General features: G+C 38.1%; 1 protein-coding gene across 1 annotated transcript in view; it reads right to left on the bottom strand.

The window, feature by feature from the left end:
- Window positions 1-2,119: 2,119 nt before the first annotated feature.
- Window positions 2,120-20,283, bottom strand: part of STAT4 (signal transducer and activator of transcription 4) — a 39,022-nt gene continuing 20,858 nt past the window's right edge. Inside the window, exons 8-23 of the mRNA XM_057419823.1 lie at window positions 19,182-19,340; window positions 18,214-18,306; window positions 17,357-17,416; window positions 16,032-16,049; window positions 15,859-15,952; window positions 14,961-15,005; window positions 11,858-11,941; window positions 11,494-11,592; window positions 10,168-10,303; window positions 8,571-8,623; window positions 7,663-7,757; window positions 7,076-7,212; window positions 6,485-6,676; window positions 5,166-5,232; window positions 4,545-4,653; window positions 2,120-2,450 (exon numbers count right to left, since the gene is read on the bottom strand). Coding sequence (XP_057275806.1) covers window positions 2,424-2,450; window positions 4,545-4,653; window positions 5,166-5,232; window positions 6,485-6,676; window positions 7,076-7,212; window positions 7,663-7,757; window positions 8,571-8,623; window positions 10,168-10,303; window positions 11,494-11,592; window positions 11,858-11,941; window positions 14,961-15,005; window positions 15,859-15,952; window positions 16,032-16,049; window positions 17,357-17,416; window positions 18,214-18,306; window positions 19,182-19,340 — 1,468 coding nt within the window. The 3' untranslated portion in view covers window positions 2,120-2,423. The remainder of the gene's footprint in view (window positions 2,451-4,544; window positions 4,654-5,165; window positions 5,233-6,484; window positions 6,677-7,075; window positions 7,213-7,662; window positions 7,758-8,570; window positions 8,624-10,167; window positions 10,304-11,493; window positions 11,593-11,857; window positions 11,942-14,960; window positions 15,006-15,858; window positions 15,953-16,031; window positions 16,050-17,356; window positions 17,417-18,213; window positions 18,307-19,181; window positions 19,341-20,283) is intronic.

The following is a 20,283-nucleotide window of genomic DNA, read 5'->3' on the forward strand; positions in this document are numbered from 1 at the left end:
TAAATGTGGCTATAAATGAAAGCTGTAGCAGAAGGTAAATAGCTGTTTTCACTTTTTTTTTTTTTGATTGGAATCATTACGGTGATGTGGCAAGACAAAACGTACAGAACAATCACGTTTGGTTTTTTTTTTTTTTATTTTCCTGTTCTTTTTGACTCTGCTGTTGCAAAATACAGTGAAAGCACAACCACAGTAAAAGTACTTAAAAGCAGATGTTTCATTTCTTCTGGCAGTGTCTTGAGGCATCCCTTTCAGTACAATTTTTTCTCTCCTCCCTCTCTCTCCCCCCATCATTTTGCTAGAGAGCCCTGTTCTTACTCAAAGTGGCATAAGGACAAAATTCTCACTTTTTTTAATGGAAGGAGGCTTGGACTGTATATATTTATCTTACAGAAAATGACCCCAGTTTTCCTTTAAAGGAGTGAACTGATTTAAAGTCACATGGCTTTCAATTAAATGTTAAACCTACCGCTTGTGAAATCTGAGTTTAAACAATAGTAGGAGCTGTAATGCCAAAACCTTATCCACAATGCTATTCAGTAACACAAAGTATATTGTGTTGAAGTCAAGACTCGAGAGTCTTGAAGAGTTGCATTGCACAGGGGGCAAGGAAGAAGGAGAGGGAAGATTGTTTCATGAAACAGTACTCACCATGAAGTTTACATGGTCAAAAGGACAGGTTACCCGCCATTTCGTTTGTATTGAGGTTAGAAAGAAAAAGCATTCAATTAGCCGGTGTGAGGTAAAGTTATGTTTGCTGCTTTAGAAGTCTGTTACTACTTGTAGTTCAGACTTGAGATCATCACAAGGAAGGCTTGACTCTTTTTGTTCTATCTGGAAAAAATGCCACAGAAGCCCAGATATCCAACTTTAAGCTAAAATCCATTTTTATTTATGCTGGTCATATAAATTACAGATGTTACCAAACTATATACACAATGGTTGTTTTGGAAAATTATTTATACATGATGCTTTCTGAGGGGAAAATGACTTCTTATCTGCAGCTTGCTTTAATTCACTCTGATGAACAGAGACATGTTTGTTCATGTTCCTATGTAGCACAGAAATATCTCATTACTCTGTTTCCATTCACTTGCTTTCAACTAACGTTAATAGTATGCATGAGAGGAGTGAGTAAAAAAGGCAAAATGAAAGCAAAATTCAGGACTTACTGATTCAAGGAGGTTGTTTTCATCCCAGATGTCTAATTTGAACCTAATTTGCAGAAGATCGCAAGGTGCAAATGTGCCAGCATTTGCATGCATTAACCACATATTCTGCAGACAAGATTTAAATCTTGAATGAGACTGTATACGTGAAATACAGCAGCCTTGGAATTGCATGTTTATTATTAACAGGGGTTTTGGGGATAATATTGATAGGAAAGTGAAAAAAAACCAAACCAACAACAAAACGAAACAGCCCAAACCCAGCACTACACAGTGCCTGAAATAATTAAAAAAAGGAGAATATTTTAAAAAGGCACTTTACCATTTATACAAAAACTAGTTATTCTGCTTGTTAAATGAGTCTGACAGGCATGTAATACTTTGTCATGTAGCACAAATTGCCCAGTGATCAGCAAATGCTGTAGCTCTTCAGTAATTATTTCTTTAAAACTGCCTCCCAGTCCACATTTACCAGATAGCATCCAGACTCTGCCAGATCAGGTTTTTTCCACGTTAAACTCTGATAGTTCTTGCTGTAGTATCTGAGTGCTTTATGCACAAATAGATTTACTTCTGCACTTCAGCAGCAAAGTGGAGACAGCCTTTTGTCACCACAGATTTTGTGGCTGTTTCCTTTCTGGAACACCCTTGTCTTGCGGACCTTTTTTCTTCCACAACTTGTGCTGTGGTGGCACATAAAAATCTATGCTGAAGCTAGTTCATCTTTGGAAAAAGCAAATCCCGGACACCTACGGGACATCTCAACTCAGGGGGATGAGAATCTTCACTTTAAAATAGTCGCTAAACCAATAGTGTGCAAGATGATGATTAAACAGAAACTACTTAGAACAATAAATCATCATTTCCTCACATGCATTAATGTCTTTAGTTATCCTTATGTGCTATTTTCAGAAGCAAAACATTCTTTTCTTGTACTTTTATTTACAGCAATTCTATGGACGATAAATTTTACTTGCAGAATTATTCTGCTGGACCCTGCCGAAGTCAAATGACCTGCAAGCCAGAAAGGATTTGGCCTTTTATCAGTGAGGAGCGGAATTCTGACTTGCAGGAGGCTATTCGTAATCCCTAGGGAGAAGATTCCCGGCTTACATGATATTGGTAACAGGGTCCCAAGAATAACATTCTAATGGTTTCTGGGAAATGCTGATTTACATGATGGAGGGGGAAAACTATAAAAATTACTGCATCTTTAACCCACACATGATTACTGATTTTTCTGGTTTGTGAACTTCAGTCAGTTGAGTAAGGAGAACCCAGCTGCAAGAAAAGAAGGGAAAGATTAGTCTTGTGGCAGTTACTGCTGTTCATTCAAAAGTAACTGCACATTAAACCTTTTTTGGCTCCATGTAATTGCAGTGTCATTTTGACAACATAATACAAACTGAGGATCCCATTTCTGGTTCTTCACAAAATATTGGAATGCTCATTAGAAAACACTGTGTGGTAGTTGCAATAAAAGAGACATTTTTATTTGAACTTCTGTGATTCTTGCATTAGTGCAGGGGTTTTAGTGGAGTCTTGTTTTCCTGATGTGTAGGGAAACCTGGGAGGGGGGAACTAGAAGGGAATGCAGCAAGACTACAGAAAGTGTATCTTTCTAAGACTGAGTTACTGAGTTACAGGATAATTTGTTCCACTGCAGATTGCACCCTTGTTCTCCGCATCTCACACAGTGCTTTTTCACTGGCATCTTAGTGAGAGAACATATTTCTTTAATAATGCATATCGTCTGCTTGCTCTACTTGGGCACATCTTCACTAGGGTAGTTTGTTGTGTGAATTTGGGATGATAAAGAAAAAAACCTCCTTATTTTCCTCTTTTCTATTTATCAAGTTGAATAGAATGTTAAAACTAAGGAGGGACTACTTAAAATCCTCTAAAACTATTTTCTCAACTAATTCTAGAAAATATTTCTAGTTAAGAGCCTCTAGAAAATCATCTACCATTTAGCAGCACTGAACTATTTCACTTGTACCCTTAAAAACTGCAATGTGATTGTATTTGACCCTCCCAGTTCATTACCAAACACATGGGGGTTTTTGTACAGTTATGACTCAAAATGGTGGCAATGGTCACAGCTTGTTTATAGGCTCTGGAAAGAGCTGGTTTGAGAATTACTGTTGAATGCTAAAAGAAACCAAAAACATTTGGAGCCTGATGATAAGCAGAAGTGAAGCCAACTGTTATTTGCACTCCCTAAACTTTGAGAAAGGCAAAGGCATATTAGTTCACGAATGCAGTTTAGGTCAGAACTGTTTTCATATGGCATAAACCAAACAACAAGCGAGTGGGGTCATGTCTCAAATAGGGTGTGTACATTTTAATACAGACTTTCCATTCAGGGTAGTATTTCAGTTTTAGGTGAAGAACTAGTTTGCTATTGGAGAAAAGGGTGAAGAAGCAAGAAAAAGATACTTTGCTCTTGAACAGATCTTCAGCTTGGTGTATATTAAAGAACTCCTCTATTTGTATATAAAGTTTAGCTCTGCTTCAAATCATCAGCAGTCAGGATTCTTGTTTAGTTTTGGTCTGTGGGTGAGGAGGAGTGTTTACAGAGAGGCATTTGAAGGGGAGTTCACAAGCATTTAAATGCATAACTATTTTAAGACCATAAGTCATTGAACATAGAGAAAACCAAGACCTAGTATTAAAAAATGAGGTATTCTTTTAAAGATCTCAAAGCCAAACCACTACTTTGTTTCCTGATAGAAGTCTGCTGGGCAAATCTCCAGTGGCTACACATCAGTGCTTGAAGTATTCTATACCGCAATGATTCAGAACACAATTTCTAGTCAGTAAGTAGAAGAGGGAAATATTTCACATAGGATGTTGGTACAGTATTTTCCCAATCCTTCTATATACTTAGTGAATATTAGTTTTATTTGCTAAGAAGATTTTAGTTGACTTCTAATTTCTGACTTTGGTACCTCAAGTAGAAACTTGAAGCACAGAAAAGTGCAAGTTTGCTGAATCACAAGTTTTTATATTCTTTGTGCAGCTTCCCTATGCAAGACAAGTCCTTTGTGCTAGCTACAGAATTAGTGTAATCATTGTGTATTTGTCAGTGTAAAGGTTTCATTTGTGCAAGAACTCCAGGATCTTCGAATTTTGACATTCACGATTCACTGGCCAGTGTGTCAGACAATTTCATATAATACAGTGATTCCAAATATGCTTGTACATCCTGTCCCATTTAGAATAGGAAATGTCTGCATTGCATGATGAAAGAGCACTGATTTTTCTAATAATTGTACAAGCAGCCTTTTGTATAAACAGCATCTGTGTTGTACATGTTCAACTTGCTTATGTATGTACAGCATTAACTTATGAATGGAAAAGTTTACAACATACAGCAGTTTCGATCACAGTGGGACTCAGATGTTCTCTCAGCACAGCATAAACACTTGGAGACATTGGAAGAAGATCTGATGGAGAATGTGGATCTGTAGAATCATTTAAGCTTAAAAAAAAAAGGAAAAAGAACAAACCACAAAAATAATCTTAAAAGCAACCTAAATCCCTCTAACTTGATGCATACCAGTGGAGTAGGGTGAATGTTTAAGTTAAGCTTATAGTTGGGCTTGCTGGTTGGCCTGTAAGCACATGCTAACAAGCTGGTATACACTTAAAAATGTAGGAGATAGGACCAAGGGAAGAGAGGATAAACCTGACTGTAATATCAGTTGCTGGAGAGAAAAAGGAGGCAATGAAAGATTAGTAGATCAGAGTACTGTAAAGCCTTCATTCAATTTTTACAAATGTTTTGCCACATGGATGGGAAAAGCTCCATAAAAGTGAAGCTCTTTACCTCCATTTCTTGTGTTTAGCAGTCTTTGGCCAAACAAAAACATGCAATGTATTGCTTTCCTGAACTATTAGAATGGGAGAAGGGAGGCAGGGATAACTTTGAAGCAGTATGTAAATTTAACAAAGATAACATTTGAAATGTAATACATCCATAAGAATACTTACATTTTAGAGACTGGGATAAATACAGAAGGAACGTAACCTTTGCCGCCTCCATCTGAGGGCTTTGAGACTAAAAATAAATGTTAGAAATTAAATATTGCCTAGTAGTTTTATTATTTATTTGAAATTAGATATCTGCTCTAAGTGCTGCAGACCATACTATATTAACACAGAAATGTTGCTGTTCATGTTTGAATAAACAGCCATAAAAATGAGGGGAATTCCTGAGACTGGTCTTTGGGCTCAGGTCTTAGTCACATAATTGACTGTGCTCCCTTTATATGAATTGCCCTATCAGAACATTAGACCTGGTGAAAGAGATCTTGGTGGGGTTTCAAAAGCAAATATACCATAATTTTACAAGCTTGGTGATTTTGAGCTTCTAGATTTCAGTTCTGCAAATGCTTGTGCTCTCTCTCTACACATACAGCTTCAGCGATGTCTTTTGCATGAAATTAAGCACATACATGGAGCATTAGGCAAAGTCAACTGCATTAAAATGAAGAGGAAAACCACTTGTAGCCTCCAAATATTTTTGAGTAGAGTAGGAATTGGAACTCAGATGGAATTGTAACCTTTAATATCGGAAGTCTAGAAGAATGTGTATTATCTACTAAAAAAATCAAGGCTTTGAGGGCTTTTTGAGCAAGAGCAAGTTTAGTCTAAAAATGGCCTGACCTGTAACTTAGGCAAGAGCAAGTGTGGGCCTGGACGTATTTGAAGCCATTCTTTTCTAGCCTTTTTGTATTTTCCAGTTCAGTTGCCAGGGGTTTTTAAGAACACTGTCTGCCATAATAACTTTGTAATTGCAAAGTAGGTCAGCAAAAGGCAGTGTAGGTAAGTGACCTTTTGCTATAGGGTTCCACCTAATGAAATGAAATAAAACGGGTCTTCCAAGCTGTTTGGAAAATACAGAATTCTCTTGAAATTGAAGAGACTGCATGCTACTGTAACATAATTACAAAGCCAATCAGCAAGATGACTTTTCAGTTTCATCTCCTTTGAACACTCGAGCACTGAATTTTGTAATGCATTGGTCAGGAAAAGAAGTAATCCTGATTTTTTGACTGTTTGTACCCTAAGATCTATTTCTTAGCTTCTTTGAAATGTTGTTGTCCCCTCTAATATAACCTCTAAGACCAAGAATGTATTTACAAAATGAAGCTGTCTAAATGATAGACACATGTTAAAACACTTATCTTGATGCCAATTAAAGGAGGCATCTTAATCTGTTCTCTTTCTCCCCTCCCCACATGCCTCAAATTGCCTCTTGATTTTGCAGCTGCTTTGCAGAAAGGTCAAATAGAGAAATGGAGCCTAACCTTCATTTGGCTGACAGCTGTAGTGTTTGCCAAATGCCTTATCTTTGGGAATGTCTGGATACAGATACTTCAGAGGATTTTCAGGAACATTGTCTGCCATAATAACTTTGTAATCACGCAGTATGTCAGCAAAAGGCAGTGCAGATAAGCGACCTTTGTTATAGGGTTCCACTGAATGAAATGTAACGTCTCCTGTAAAAATACAAAGGCATCATGACCACTGATAACTGGTAGATCAGTATCTACTGTTGAAATGGTTTTTTGCCTTTCTCTTGCAACTTACACTGGTGTGGATTTTACCTGTTCAGATGAGCTTTCAAGATATACCTTCTGTGCATGCGTACGCAAATTTAAAGCCTGCAGTAAGGAAGTTCATTTCCTAAGGAACTTAAGATAGCTAAAAAATGAGAGGTGGATTTTCAGAGTTTTGGTTTATGTTTCAGTAAATACAATACTTGTATCTTGCCCGAAACCATACTAAGACATGATACTCGTGAATTTTAGTTTCAAATGGAAGAAACCATGGCTTCTGTATTACAGGTGTATTGCAAAGTCTGAGGTTTATGTTATTTTTTAAAAAATTATACTTACCATTTTCTAACTGATCCACCCAAGTAAAGGTAATTCCACCTAGATTGCTTTCACTAAATCTTAACAAAAATGTTCCTGGTGTCTTGTCTTTGAGCAAAATTCGCTCCTTTTCTTTGCTTACAAATCCCATTATGTACCTGAAGTGTAACAAAAAAATATCATGGGTTTACTATTGGAAAAAAAGTACAGATTTCAGTCTGTTCAGTGCAACTGGCCAAACTTTATATAGATGTTCAAAGGCTGGTTACAAAAGCTTTACAAGGTCTTGAAACTATGACAAAAGCTTCATGTGATTTATAGGTGGAGCTCAATGGCATTGAGTGCAGAGTGCTATGAAGCATAATGAAATTTATCTCAGTACTTGACTGTACACTGGCAGAACAGATAAATAGATAACCTGCTGTTTCTAAGAGATTCAGGGGTGGTCCCTGTTGGCAAAATATTCCAAAAGTTATAAATGGGAAGAGGGAGAAGTTTTAAACTCTTTGTAAATTCTCTTCTGCATAGGTAAAACTGAGATGATTAGTAAAGAGAAAAAAAGACAAAGCAGGCAGAGATCAATACAGAGCAGTTTCCTTGTTGCTCACCCATCAATCCAAAGAGGAAGAATGTGCTTTTTAATTAAGTCCAGGATAGCTTCAAGCCAAACCCAAAAGGTAAAAGACTTTCCAGGCAAATGTTCCTAATCATTAAAAAAAAACAACCATGAGAGAAGTGAGAGGTGTTAGCCAACATCCATATGACATGGCTGTCTTGGTATTTTAAGAATAATCTAGTTTGTTCAAGCCAGAATTACAAATTTGAACTGCTGTTTTGAGTAATGTCTCTCTTTCAGCCTGACATAAAACCAATTGATTTTTAAGATCCGCATTGGAAGCACCTCATTTTTCAAGGAAAAAAAAAACAAGAGTCATTGTTTCTTCCTGGTTATGAAATTCCATTTTGACAGAAATGATGACAAGAAAGTTGAGCTTTCTTCCAAGGTTCCATACTTATTTAAATAATGTAGTTAATGAGAATAAAATGATTTTACCCTTCTTTCTCAACAATTTATCTGTTCTTCATCAAAGTTGCTGAATATATCATCTAACTTGAAATAATTTAGGTCACAGCTGACCATATGAAAAAAATTACTGTGTGCTTTATGAAAAATATATTGTGTGGCTATATATATGAAAAATATATTATGAAAATATACTGTATGGTTTGCCAGCACGATCTATTGGCCATTTTCAGAAGTATATAGGGCATCCTATAATGACAGTTTCCAATATCTGTAGCAATGTAACTCTATATTGTAAGTATATCTCTTAGCCCAAACTTTAAAATTCTGGAAATACTATTTTCCTAGTTAAACTTTTACAAGGAATGTGATTGTGCTGGGCTGTAAGTCCCACACATCACAAGTGGGAGTCTTATCAGTAGCATCTGAGAGACAGGCACACACATGAGCGGCAAGAGAAAGAAGAATTCAGTTTTACTTTTGGAACCCTACCTTGCAGAACTTTGCCCAGGATAGTTGATAATCATTGTAACTAACTTGTTGTCCTGCGAGGGAAAAAACAAATGGTGAGCCTGTGTTTCTGAAGTCTTGAAATAGATAAACCTTGATATAGTTGGTGCAGGGGGAGAAGTACAGTACTTCCAAGACCTGGAGATGGATTGAGAGGGGTGTGCTAAGGGGATGTAGATCAGATTTTCTGTATTCTTTTGAAGCAGCTGATAATAGTAGTTTTGGGAATATTTGCCTGAAGTAGTGTGGGACTTTGTTTCTGCAACGCTATGCTCAGTTTTAGTTTTTAGCCCAAGTGTTACTTCTCTTGGCATTTGCTCTACCTTGAACCTCCACATTTTAAGACAGTTTATTTTTTTTTTTATGATTTCTGTGGATTTACAATGACACCTCTCAACTCTGCTACCTCCACTAAGCAAGGAACCTCCAAGAAACCAGCAGGGGAAGTGACTGTTATGCAGGGAAACCAGTATTTGCTTCCAGCTTTGAAACAATAAAAGTAAAGATTCCCCCTGGTCTTTGACAAATGCTTCTGTTCTTGCCTAAGATTAGATGTTTTATTACACCCTCAGCATGGAGTTTCTTACAGTTCACCACATGTTTTATAACTGTTTCTTCTTCAGAAACAGATAAAGCTTTCTTTCCTTCTGCCAGCTTTCTTCTAAGGACTCTCTTCTGCGGGACAGTCAGCTCAAAGTGTTCAATAGTCCATCTCTCTGAAGCTACAGGGCCCCCTTGCTATGCTGTCACTGGTGAAGGATGGGTCCCAGAACTAAACAGACCCACACAGACAGATACTAAAACTGAAACAAAACCTAAACCAAACCACATAAGCAAGCAAAAAGACTTCCTTTTGATTTCAGATGCATGAGGTAATTACTTGCTAAGGTAACAAAATAACATCACAGTTCAGCGTGACGCTGATGCCCTCTTCAGTTTAGCAGTCTGGAAGTTCAGAAGTTGAATCATTTTGTGGAGACAATAAGCTGACATGTGCTTTTCTTTAAAGAAAAGAATGTCCCTGTGGCATTTTTTATGTGAGCTCTGGAAGTGAAGGTCATGCTGTCTGGGCTGGCTGGGATTGTTTTCTTCACAGTAGCTACAATGGGGCTGCTTTGGGTTTGTGCTGGAAACTGTGTTGATAACACAGGGATGTTTTAGTTATTGCTGAGCAGAGCTTACACAGAGCCAAGGCCTTTTCTGCTTCTCACCCCTCCCCAGCTGTGAGTAGGATAGGGGGCACAAGGAGCTGGGAGGGGACACAGCTGGGACAGCTGACCCCAACTGACCAAAGGGATGATCCATTCCTTATGGTGTCATGCTCAGCATATAGAGCTGGAGGAGGAAGAAGGGAAGGGGGGGATGTTTGCAGTGATGGTGTTTGTCTTCCCAAAGAACCATTACACATGATGGAGCCCTGTTTGCCTGGGGATGGCTGAACACCTGCCTGACCATGGGAAGTGGTGAGCTTAGCTGCTGCCTGGTGTTAAGCCATGACATATGCTTGAACTCATTACCTGCAACTATCAAATATAAGAACTCATGAGCAAATAAAACCTGTATGTTTCTACACTCTTACCCGTAAGTTTCTCTGCCAGCATGTTGAGCTGCTCAGAATTGAGTCCACGGCCGACATACGAGGAAAATTGCCAGCTCAGTACTTCTAAGAGCTGACTTAAAGTGGCAGCAGGAGGGTTATTGAAGAAAGACAAATTCTGCAACAGAATTAATGCTTTGTTTAGACAGTTAGCAACCATGAAATACAGTGCAGGCTGTGAAAGAGGCTGCAAGAACTTGAGCAGAATCTGGAAGTGTTAAAAATGAGGTGTGCAGAGGGGGATATATTGGGGCAAATTGGCCAAAAGGCTGACCCTTCCCCCTGCAGGTACCCAGCAAGGTCCACTTGGGTGCCTGAGCAGAGTTGTAGGGGGAAACCCCTAGAGAGAGACAGAGTCTGCGTGTGCATCTTGGATGATAAAATTTCTTGCTATGCTTCTGATAGCATTGTCTATTAAGACAGTGAAAATATGTTTAAGTCTTGTCCAATTAATGCAGATAGTCTCATACTTTAATATGTTTGGTGCATGGAAATCTTAAACCATCATGTACTCATAGTGATATGTTGTTGAATCATTTGGTTCATCTTAGTTTTTCATTTGGTTTCTGGTACATACCATAAACGTACTAAAGACCGTGCAAAAGCTCTTTGGGAGCCTCACAGAGTGATAACATAGTCCAGGCTGGTGGTCGGCTGGCCTGCCATCATTCTTAGGCACACTCTATGGTCAACTCTCACCCTTTCTCTCCTCCAAACACTCTGTGATTGCCACTAATCCCCAGCTGAAAGCATGAGAGCTACTGACAGTATTATTCTACAGTCTGCAAACACTGTAGACTGAATTTAGAGCCTGAGACTCTGCTTTTGTTCACAGTTAGAGCCCATAGAAGGTGCTACTTGACATTTATCTTCTCCACAGAAAGCTCCAATAAAAGGTATGCAGGAAAGCAGAACTTGAGTCCATTGCAGACCCACCTATGCACCTACTTGGATAGTTTTGAATTGTACTAATAGAATTATTTTGTACCATCTACAGCTTTGGTCAATCACATCCAAAAAAGACAAATTGAAACTAGAAAAGTTGTGGAGAAAGGCTATTGACTGTCTTTAGATTAAGAATGTTATTCTAGCCTACAAAAAGGAAAGCTAAGCATGCATATGGTTTTGTATCTGGACAGGGAGCAAAGGATAAAGCAAACATAAACCTATGATCTTGATAACAGTGTATGTGAAGAAAACAGGTCCAGTTTGAGGGAAACACAGCCTTTTTATAATGAGTATATTTGGTAACTGACTAATAGGAATGTGAAAATGCAGCAAGTCAGTACTTGCACACTGAAAACCTACCTGAGGATCGTTGGTTGACAGATTGTACCAAATAATAGAAGCCCACGCATTGGGTAGCTGGCTGACATTGGAAATCATCACCACAGGCAAGGAGCTGGTCTGGTGGAAAGAATGAGTGCAGTATGTAAATGCTGCCAAGGAAAGTGTTACTGCTGTGTTATACTTTGTTTTTTTAGCCTCCTCTTTCTTGCTTAAGCATACAGTTCTGTCCAGAAGTTCTGGAATATTATGTCTGCGTCTGCTCACTGCTGAAGATAACATCTAGGATAGAGACCCGTGGTCTGGCCCAACACTATTGTTCTTCCGTAAACTGCTGGAAAACGCCTTTTATTCTTGCCTCAAAAAATCTGGCTTGAATACTCACTTCCAAGTTTATAGTCAATCCATATAGGCAGATCTGCGTTTCAAAGCTGATGGAATGCAGCTCCTCGGTCACCATGTGAGGGCCCTGTGGGAGTAAATAGGTTATAAAACTGTGAATTCACAGATGGTATTTAACACTGTTCTAGGGATCTGACTGCTGACATGACACAACTTCGCAAGAAAACACATATCCAAGATATAAGTAGAACAGGAAAAGAAGGCAGTGAAGGAAATCGTTTGTTTGTTAAACACTGATGTTAAATTAGTCCAGAAGTCTGGTGTGTTTTTTCCTGATGAATCTAAAAAAAACCCTTGACACTGTTAAAGGAACACTTTTAAACTTCAAATTTTCGCCTTTAATTTTTTAATAAAAGGGTACTTTTAAACACAGATTTTCACACAAAATGTTAACGGATTATTTTTTGCGTCTGATAAAGAGTATCTCCAACTTTTCCTAAAGTTTCTTTACTGAATAACAATTCTGATTTAAAAAGAGATGTTAAACTTCAGGAGAAACAACCTAGAAATGAAAGAATAAGCCACAACTTTAATGACAGGCAGTCAAGTAGGCTGCCTCTAGGAACACAGGCCTGTCATAAGTATACTTTGATGGTACTAGCTGAAGGAGTAGAGCCCTAAATCACTAACCTAATGTAAATCTGGTATTAAAACGCCAAGCTTTTCCAGGTAGGGAGTCTGTCTGTCATAGTTGATTAAAGTTTGGAATACAAGCATTTTATTTTGATTACAAACCAGCATAGCTATGTAAAGATCCGAATCTCTGCCCCTTGGGAAACAGGTCTTTTGAAATATATTTCCATCCCCATAAGTAAAATCCATCTGTCCTTTTCCTATGGTGGTGTTTTTCCCCTCCCCATCACATAATTGTTTTATCAGACTTGTAAAAAGGATCAAAAATCCCAGATCAAGATGCTCCCAATTATTGTGCTACTCTGGTTTCAATCAATGTAAAATAAAACTGTTCCTTGGGAAAGTGCTTTGTGGCCTTATCTTTCCCATGGAACACCTCCTCCAAGACACATGCAGGCCACTGCAACCAAAGATACTGTATAAATAAGGGATTGAGACCACAGGAGATCCTCAGGTATCTGAATAATAAATCTGCCTTGCAAAGGGAAAATCCAGTTTAGAGCTGAGGGCTTTTACATGAGATAATTAACCATCAAGTGAACTCAAATGTTTTAATACAGGTAGAATCATCCAATGCTTATGTTAGCAATGACTTCCCAGACTGATTTTGACCAAGGAGAAGCTCTGGTTGAGGAAATCAGCAGTGTCACAGCTCAGCTGTCCTAATTCTCCACAGCTCTGTGTTTTACACAGTTATAAAAGCACAGTATGTGAAAGTGGGAGTAAAATGCTACCAGAAGTAGAACACTAACAGTTTTACACCTACATTTTTGCATTTGCTTGTCTTGATGCAAATGACTTGGTCAGAGCAATTGAGAGGCCAGCTTTGAGTTTCAGTCTTGCTAATCAGGTTGCAAGTTATTCCATTCAGAAACACCACGCGAAAGATGCACAAGTATCTTCTGCTTTAGGCTCTTGCTTAAAATTCTCCATGCTGATCACACCTTTGCTTTGTATTTAAAGACTACTTGTAATAACTTTTATGTTGGTACAACTACATCTGTGATGAGTGATTTTATTATTAAATATTTTTTTTAAACTTGCTAGTACAACTTTCCCCTTGGCACTTCCACTCTGCAAAAAAGTGTACAGAGATACCTTAAACCAGTATAAGCTACTTTCCCTCATAGGTAAGTAGGTGGCATTCATAGAAGCATTTTATGACTGCAGTTATCTTGGGAAACACAATTGTGGTAGCACTGGCAGAGGCTGTATCAATGGCTGCAGAATTCTGACTCTTGCTTCGGTAAGAGATTTATGTGCATATTTTCCCTGTCAAATAGCCATGCTAAATTTACAGTGACGGGCCACCCTAGTTCTTGTGTGTACTTGTGCATTCCCCCTCCCTGCCTGCTGCCTCCAGCATGGCTTGGAAGAGGATAATCCTGCCTTCTCCCCTGCTGGGGTGGTTCTCCTTTCCCCTCCTGGCAGAGATGCAGAAGGTGAATGAAGGCATGCGGTAACTGGGATTCTGATTTTGTCTGTGACACCTGAGGCACTTGGGAATCATAGAATAGTTAGGGTTGGAAAGGACCTTAAGATCATCTAGTTCCAGCCCCAGAGCAGAGAAGAAGGACACATAGTAGAGCTGTGCAGATGCTGAGGAAGGGGAAGGGGTTAGGAGTTGGGCAAGGGAAGAAGTATAGGGGTGCTAAAGGAATGGAAAGAGTGCTATACAATACAGGTGATCACAGGTACACAGTGTTCTGGGTGTGCTGATGTCAATACTTCTGGTTGCTGCTCTCCACAAAGCAAGAATGCGTGGATTTTGAACTCCCCAGCTGGCAAGCAAGCATTGCAATACCTTTTCACCTTGTGTGTCGGGTGGTACCTGCATATCTCTGAAACCTGGGTACTACAAAGTATCTGCTGTTTTGTTAGGGCTGACATGTCATAGTATAAGTGTTACCACAAGAGGGGAACCTACAGCCAGAGTCGAATGAGTATTGCTAAACTAAGCACACTTTTGGTCCTGGTTGAGGCACGCAAACTTCTTTGATGCAAATGTAATTATACCCTTACTTCAGCTTTAAACTTGGCCAACAGAAAAAGAACCATTCCTATAGGAGAAATTGTTTCAACAAAAACATTGTAAAGCTTCTTTTTCCCAAAATGTAAGTGACCAAAAAGGAAGCCTAAAAGAAGAATGCATGTATTGAAATTATTACTTCTTACCTTCTATTGTAACTTTAAAAATATATGATACTACGGCATATAATTAAAATTTCTGAGTAGTTCTGAAAAGTTCTCATTATACTATCATATGACAGTTGGGTCCTATACTTATTATAAGGATAATATGTATTTCAAAATCTAACAACATATGAATAGAATAGAATCACAGAATCAACTAGGCTGGAAAAGACCTATGGTTGATCTTTGATTTAAATAAAATTCTATCTTAAATATTTGTGAGAGTAATCAAGAATAACATGAAAAATAAATGCACAAACCTCATTTCCTTTGCTGCCAGCACTTGATTTCATTTCTTTGGGTTGCTGTATAAAGCAAAACAATGTTTATGTGCCAAAGAAACTATAGACAGAAATACATATAAAGGCCGTATTTTTATTTAATAAATTCTAATTATTTAATTTTTAATATTTAACATGTTTAACCATGATATTCTTCATATGATAAGGTTTTATTTTCATACATACTCTGTGACAAAGTCTCTGACACTATGCCTTGGAAAGTCTATTCAGCGAATAGTCTTTTGATATTTTTAAAGTATTTTTTAAGAAATTAATGTAACAAAGTGTTAATTAGGGTGCTTACAAAATGTATAATAGAAAAAGCACTAATGACTGTCACTTTCCATCGCCTGTTGCAAACCTACACTGACTCACTGCATCTGTGGTTAAGCTCTAGAAAATACCATAGGGAAGTGAGTCCAGTCAGAAAGCATGGCTCAATGAGATATTAGAGAAGCTACAGAAGTAGTGCTGTAATCTCTCAAAAGACAGTTATTGCAGGCAGGCATTAGTTTCAACTAGATCTAGAGCATTCAATTATAATTTCCCCTAGACAGTGATGATGTTTGGTTTGGGTTTTTTTTCTTATAAATAAAACCCAGTTTCTGAGAAACTGTAGTTCAGCATAATTAGTCTTCTCCTTTTCTGGTATTAGTTAGGATTTGCTTTGTTATTTCAGTGAAAATATACAGTCTTATTTTACGGAATGGATAAAGTATGGAATGGGATAAAGAGGTTCCAGGGGTAAACTTTCTGTATAAGGAAAAAGAAAATGAGTGTGTATACGTGACAGTAATACAGTTCTCCCAGCATAGCCTTTAAAGACTCTTTGATTTCTATACCAAAGGTAAATGACAGGAAAAGAAGTCAAACTTACCAAATGTCGAAATTCTACAGACAGGCTTCCATTTGCAGATTCATCCATGTTCATTGCTTTCGTGTGTGTTCCACACAGAATGAATCTACGGTTACTATGGGGGACATTACAGTTATGTACTCCAATGATGTCATATTGATTAAGCTAAGAAATATGATGTTTTATATTCTTACCTTACTGTTGAAACATTCCTAAAACAGAAGAGGGGCAGGGGAAGAGGGGAGAACAGATTGTGAATCAATAAATGTATAAGCCATAACTTGTATTGAGAAATATATCTTGAGGTGGTAGATTTTGCCTTGTCAAAGTTAACTTGTAGTACCAGTAAAATCAAGCAACAATTTCTGAACTAAAGAACTGAAATTTGTACCTGGCCAGATGCAAGTAGTATATTTAGCTTTTTCCTCCTACTGGAATGATGTGGGTATTCAAAGCTGCAGTACTATTTAATCACCTGCATGCCTGTGTTCTGGAACAATACAAGCCTATGTATTTAGCTCCTGGTGTATGGGGAGAACATGTGCATAGCAGCAAACTGGACAGTATACAGCTTTTGAGAGAAACAGTCCTAGCTTCTCTGCTACTGTTTTCCTTCCTTCTTTTGGGCCAACATCTATGTGCATGTGGTCAAGGTGGGTTTTAGTGGCCCTTTGGATCACCTTTGCTGATTTTGATATCATACCTTGTCAGCAAGTCTTCTGTCCTGTGTTTAATCATGCTAGGGTGCCGTGACCTATCTGTCACCAAGCTTGCTCCACAGTACGGGGTATTGCTTAAGATAATATACCTTGCTGAGAGAAGATGCATCAACTTAAAGAGACACCAGGCAGCATTAATACTGTTTTCACATAGTATAGACAGGCCCTGAGATGCTTTTTACTTAGGAAATTATAATCAGAGAAGCTGGGGATCCTGTTCATTTGGGTCTACTGTAAGAAATAATGGGAACATAAAGGAGAATCAAACATTTTAGGAAGGAAGAGTTTACATAGCAGCCTTAATTTCAAGCAGGGGTAAAACTAAGCTGCCAATTACTAATAATAGCATTAGCTTTTCAAGCACGAGGTTTGGGTGCTACTTGGAGCAGCTGCATCAAAGCTACTGGGCCTATTAACACAAGTAGAATAAAGTTGTATTTCAAAGCTAACAATGCAATATGGTTTAATTTAAAACTTTGTGTGATGATACTATTTCAGACCAATGAATTTTATCAGTCTTGAAACAAATCTTAAATGACTTCCTGCCTCCAATTTGAAAATACCAATTAGACATAGCAGCTTTTTTTTAGAAAAAGACAAGTCTTCCACATTAAAAATAGAAAAACATTACTTGGTGTTTTAACTGGGGGGGGGGGGGTGTTGTTTTGCTTGGGGATTTTTTTGCTTTGCTTTTTTCCTTTTTAGAGCAACTTCTAAATCAGATCCAGTAGCAATTGAAAAACCTGTGTTTCTGTAGAGGAGGAGAGAATATTTTCTTTATATACTTTAAACGTCCTTACTTGTCAATAGTTGCCTTCACTCTGATCTGGTAGTTCAGCTCCGGCAATTTAATCAGCAACCTTCAAAACAGAAAATGTAAAAGTAAATATTAATAGAATAAATTTCTCAACAGAAGATATTGGAGACCAGTTGCTTCTCACTAAAGTGTCTGTAATAATTATAATCTGAAAACAGATCAGCATATAGTATTATATCATGATTTACAGAGTTGTACACTCAGTAAGAGGAGCTGGGCTGTTCCAGTGGCAGGTGTTCTACCCTCCCTGCAAGTATGTGGGAAAGTGTGTTTGAGGGAATGGCTAGAGAGAGACAACAAAGAAGTAACAATTAAGGGATGGATTTATCTGACTGCACTGTAGATGTACAAGTAGTTTCCTTCACGTACCCTTTCCACACCACCCAACCATCCTTACATTCTTACTGTGAGGTGGAAATGAGAGTTCTCCAGTCTTCAGTCTTTTCACAAAGTCGGACAAGGAGATAGTGGGGGTGAATCAAGTTGTCATTGATTTTCCTGAGCTCCCCAAAAATGCAGAAATTTCTCTGATGTTGGCTTGTATGATATTTATTGTTATTTACTGAGTTTGCAAAGTCATTAAAACAAGATTTCAGTGCCTACACAACCCTGAAGTTGCTGACTTTTGGCCACAATCTGCCTTCCTTCCTCACTGATTTACTCTTTATTGCCACTTATTACGAGTGACAGGTCCTGTGGCTTTTATATCTCCATTCCAGAAAATCTCCATGGAGTCAAAAGGGTCTCTGACACAAGTTGGTCTGCTTTGCTTTCTAGATTCAACTAGCATAAAATGCAGTATGCAAATGAAGGAGTTTATATCAGATTTCCCTTCCTTACCTCAATTTAACCGTGAACTGTATTAATGTTTTAAGAACCATTGGCCTCTGGGGATGTGTTGGCATGCAGGGCTGCCTTTCAACCACAAATGAACTGCGTGAAAAGAAGTGAAACAATAGATTGTGAGGAATATGCATAAACATGGAGCTGTATTAGGCAGGGTGGGGTGGGGAGGGAAGTGCTTGTATATCTTAGAGATTATTTCTCCACAGATGTGAACTGGGAGGTATGTATTCTAACTCTCAGCTCTCAAAATGATCCAGTGGTCTAACTTAGAGTTGACTTGTTCCATACATCAAAAAATAACCCCCCAAACTAACAATTCCATAGTCCTAAAGTACGAGGCTGATAAATATCTGGAAGACCAAGACTTTTAACAGAACCATAAAGCAGAGCATGAAAATACAGAGCCTGGCTCCAATGGAATTAACAATCATTTTCTCTTTTTTTCATTTTTTATAAAGAAAAGTTGACCATGTTTTGCTTTCAGATAGTAATTTGTGGTGTATCTCCAGTATAGCCAGTAAAAAAGGTGAGAGGGATGATGATAATTTACCTATTCGTAGAAGGGTGAATTGGGTGGGGAAGAATGTCTTGGTGGGGAAGAGGAAAGACAAGAAACAAATTGGCACCTGCCACTTTGAAAAACCACAGCCAACCACCACAATTTTTCTCAGCATTATGTACATAACTCATACTGAAATAAGTGGATTTTGTGTGTTCACTTAGAGGCAGAACTTGATCACAAACCTTTAACTGCTGAACATGAGAAGCTGCCTGGCACCTTCAGCTCCTAGGATTTTTGATGATGGTTGTACATACTTTTTATATTGGAAACTTGGTCTGCAAGATCCTCAGGGACTCAAGCTTGTTTCATTTTTTTCCTTCTTAACGATATGGTCTCACTGTTGCCAATAAATCTGAGTCAAGTCAAATAAACTTATGTACATTGACAATAGCTTACGTACTTCCGGAAGAGATTGTACAGCAGAAAGTTGACTTTTTCCAGCAGCTGAGGTCTTTGCAGTGGGATTGGGTCCCCATCGTAAGTCAGTCTGGTCAGCAGTTCATCCAGTTTTTCTAGCTGCCTTCTGACTTGAAAGAGACTCTCTGCCAACAGCGTGAAACTACAGCAAGACAAAGGATTAGTTTGCAATCTTCCATGTAAACCATTTCTTAGAACATAGTGGCCACCGAAGTTCTTGCTCTGGGAAATCAGAATCAGTGCTGACTGGTGCTTTCTAGCTTTATCCAAACTCATGTCTGTTCATCTTTTATTCACGGGAGTGTATGAATAATTCAGGCAAAGTAACTACTTCATTCCAAAAGGAAATATTTATGTAAAGGGTGTCATCAACAGCAATGCTATGCTGTGTGATAATTCAGAAGAAATCTATACATGCTGCTGATGTTTTACATGCTGGGAAACTGTGCCAATGTAATGGCTTCCTATTGCTCAGTAGTTTTGCAAAATGCAATCTTATTTAAAAGGATAATATTTATATAATATGCGCAAGTTACCAAGACTGAGGAAATGTAAAAACAGTAAGGAAAATCAAATGCAAGCACACTTGCTAACAGTTTAATGGGTATGTGTGTATAAAATCAAATTTTAAAATCTATTTTTAACATCTTAATTGGAACAAAAAAAAACAACCTTCAGTGGAAAAACAAAAAAAAAGGAGGCAAAAATTACTTTTTTTTTTTTTCCCAACCTAAAAAGGTTTTTGGTTGTTTTCCTTCTTTTCTTTTTACCTCACCTTTGCCAGGAGAGAATTTTGATGGGAACAAAATGTTTATGACATTGACATTCCCTGGCTGCATTATCTTTTTAAACATGCTATTTTCTTTTGATTTGCAATCAAAAGTGCAAGTTGCCACAGAGACTAATGCCATTCAATTCCTGCATAGCTTGAAGTCTGGAGGAGTGATGTACCTAGTGAGTCAAAGCATAAGGTGTCTACCCGGCTCCTGCCTAGACAAAGCTCCCACTGTCCTCAGTGATAAACTCAGCACAGTTCTTACTCAAGCAAAACCCCCAAGAGGGCATGTATCACTTATCTGGAACAA

This window comes from Pezoporus wallicus, unplaced genomic scaffold, assembly GCF_028554395.1.
Source record: "Pezoporus wallicus isolate ANWC-B61680 ecotype Strahan unplaced genomic scaffold, APGP_CSIRO_Pwel_v1 contig_4710, whole genome shotgun sequence".
In the NCBI taxonomy this organism is placed as follows: Eukaryota; Metazoa; Chordata; class Aves; order Psittaciformes; family Psittacidae; genus Pezoporus; species Pezoporus wallicus.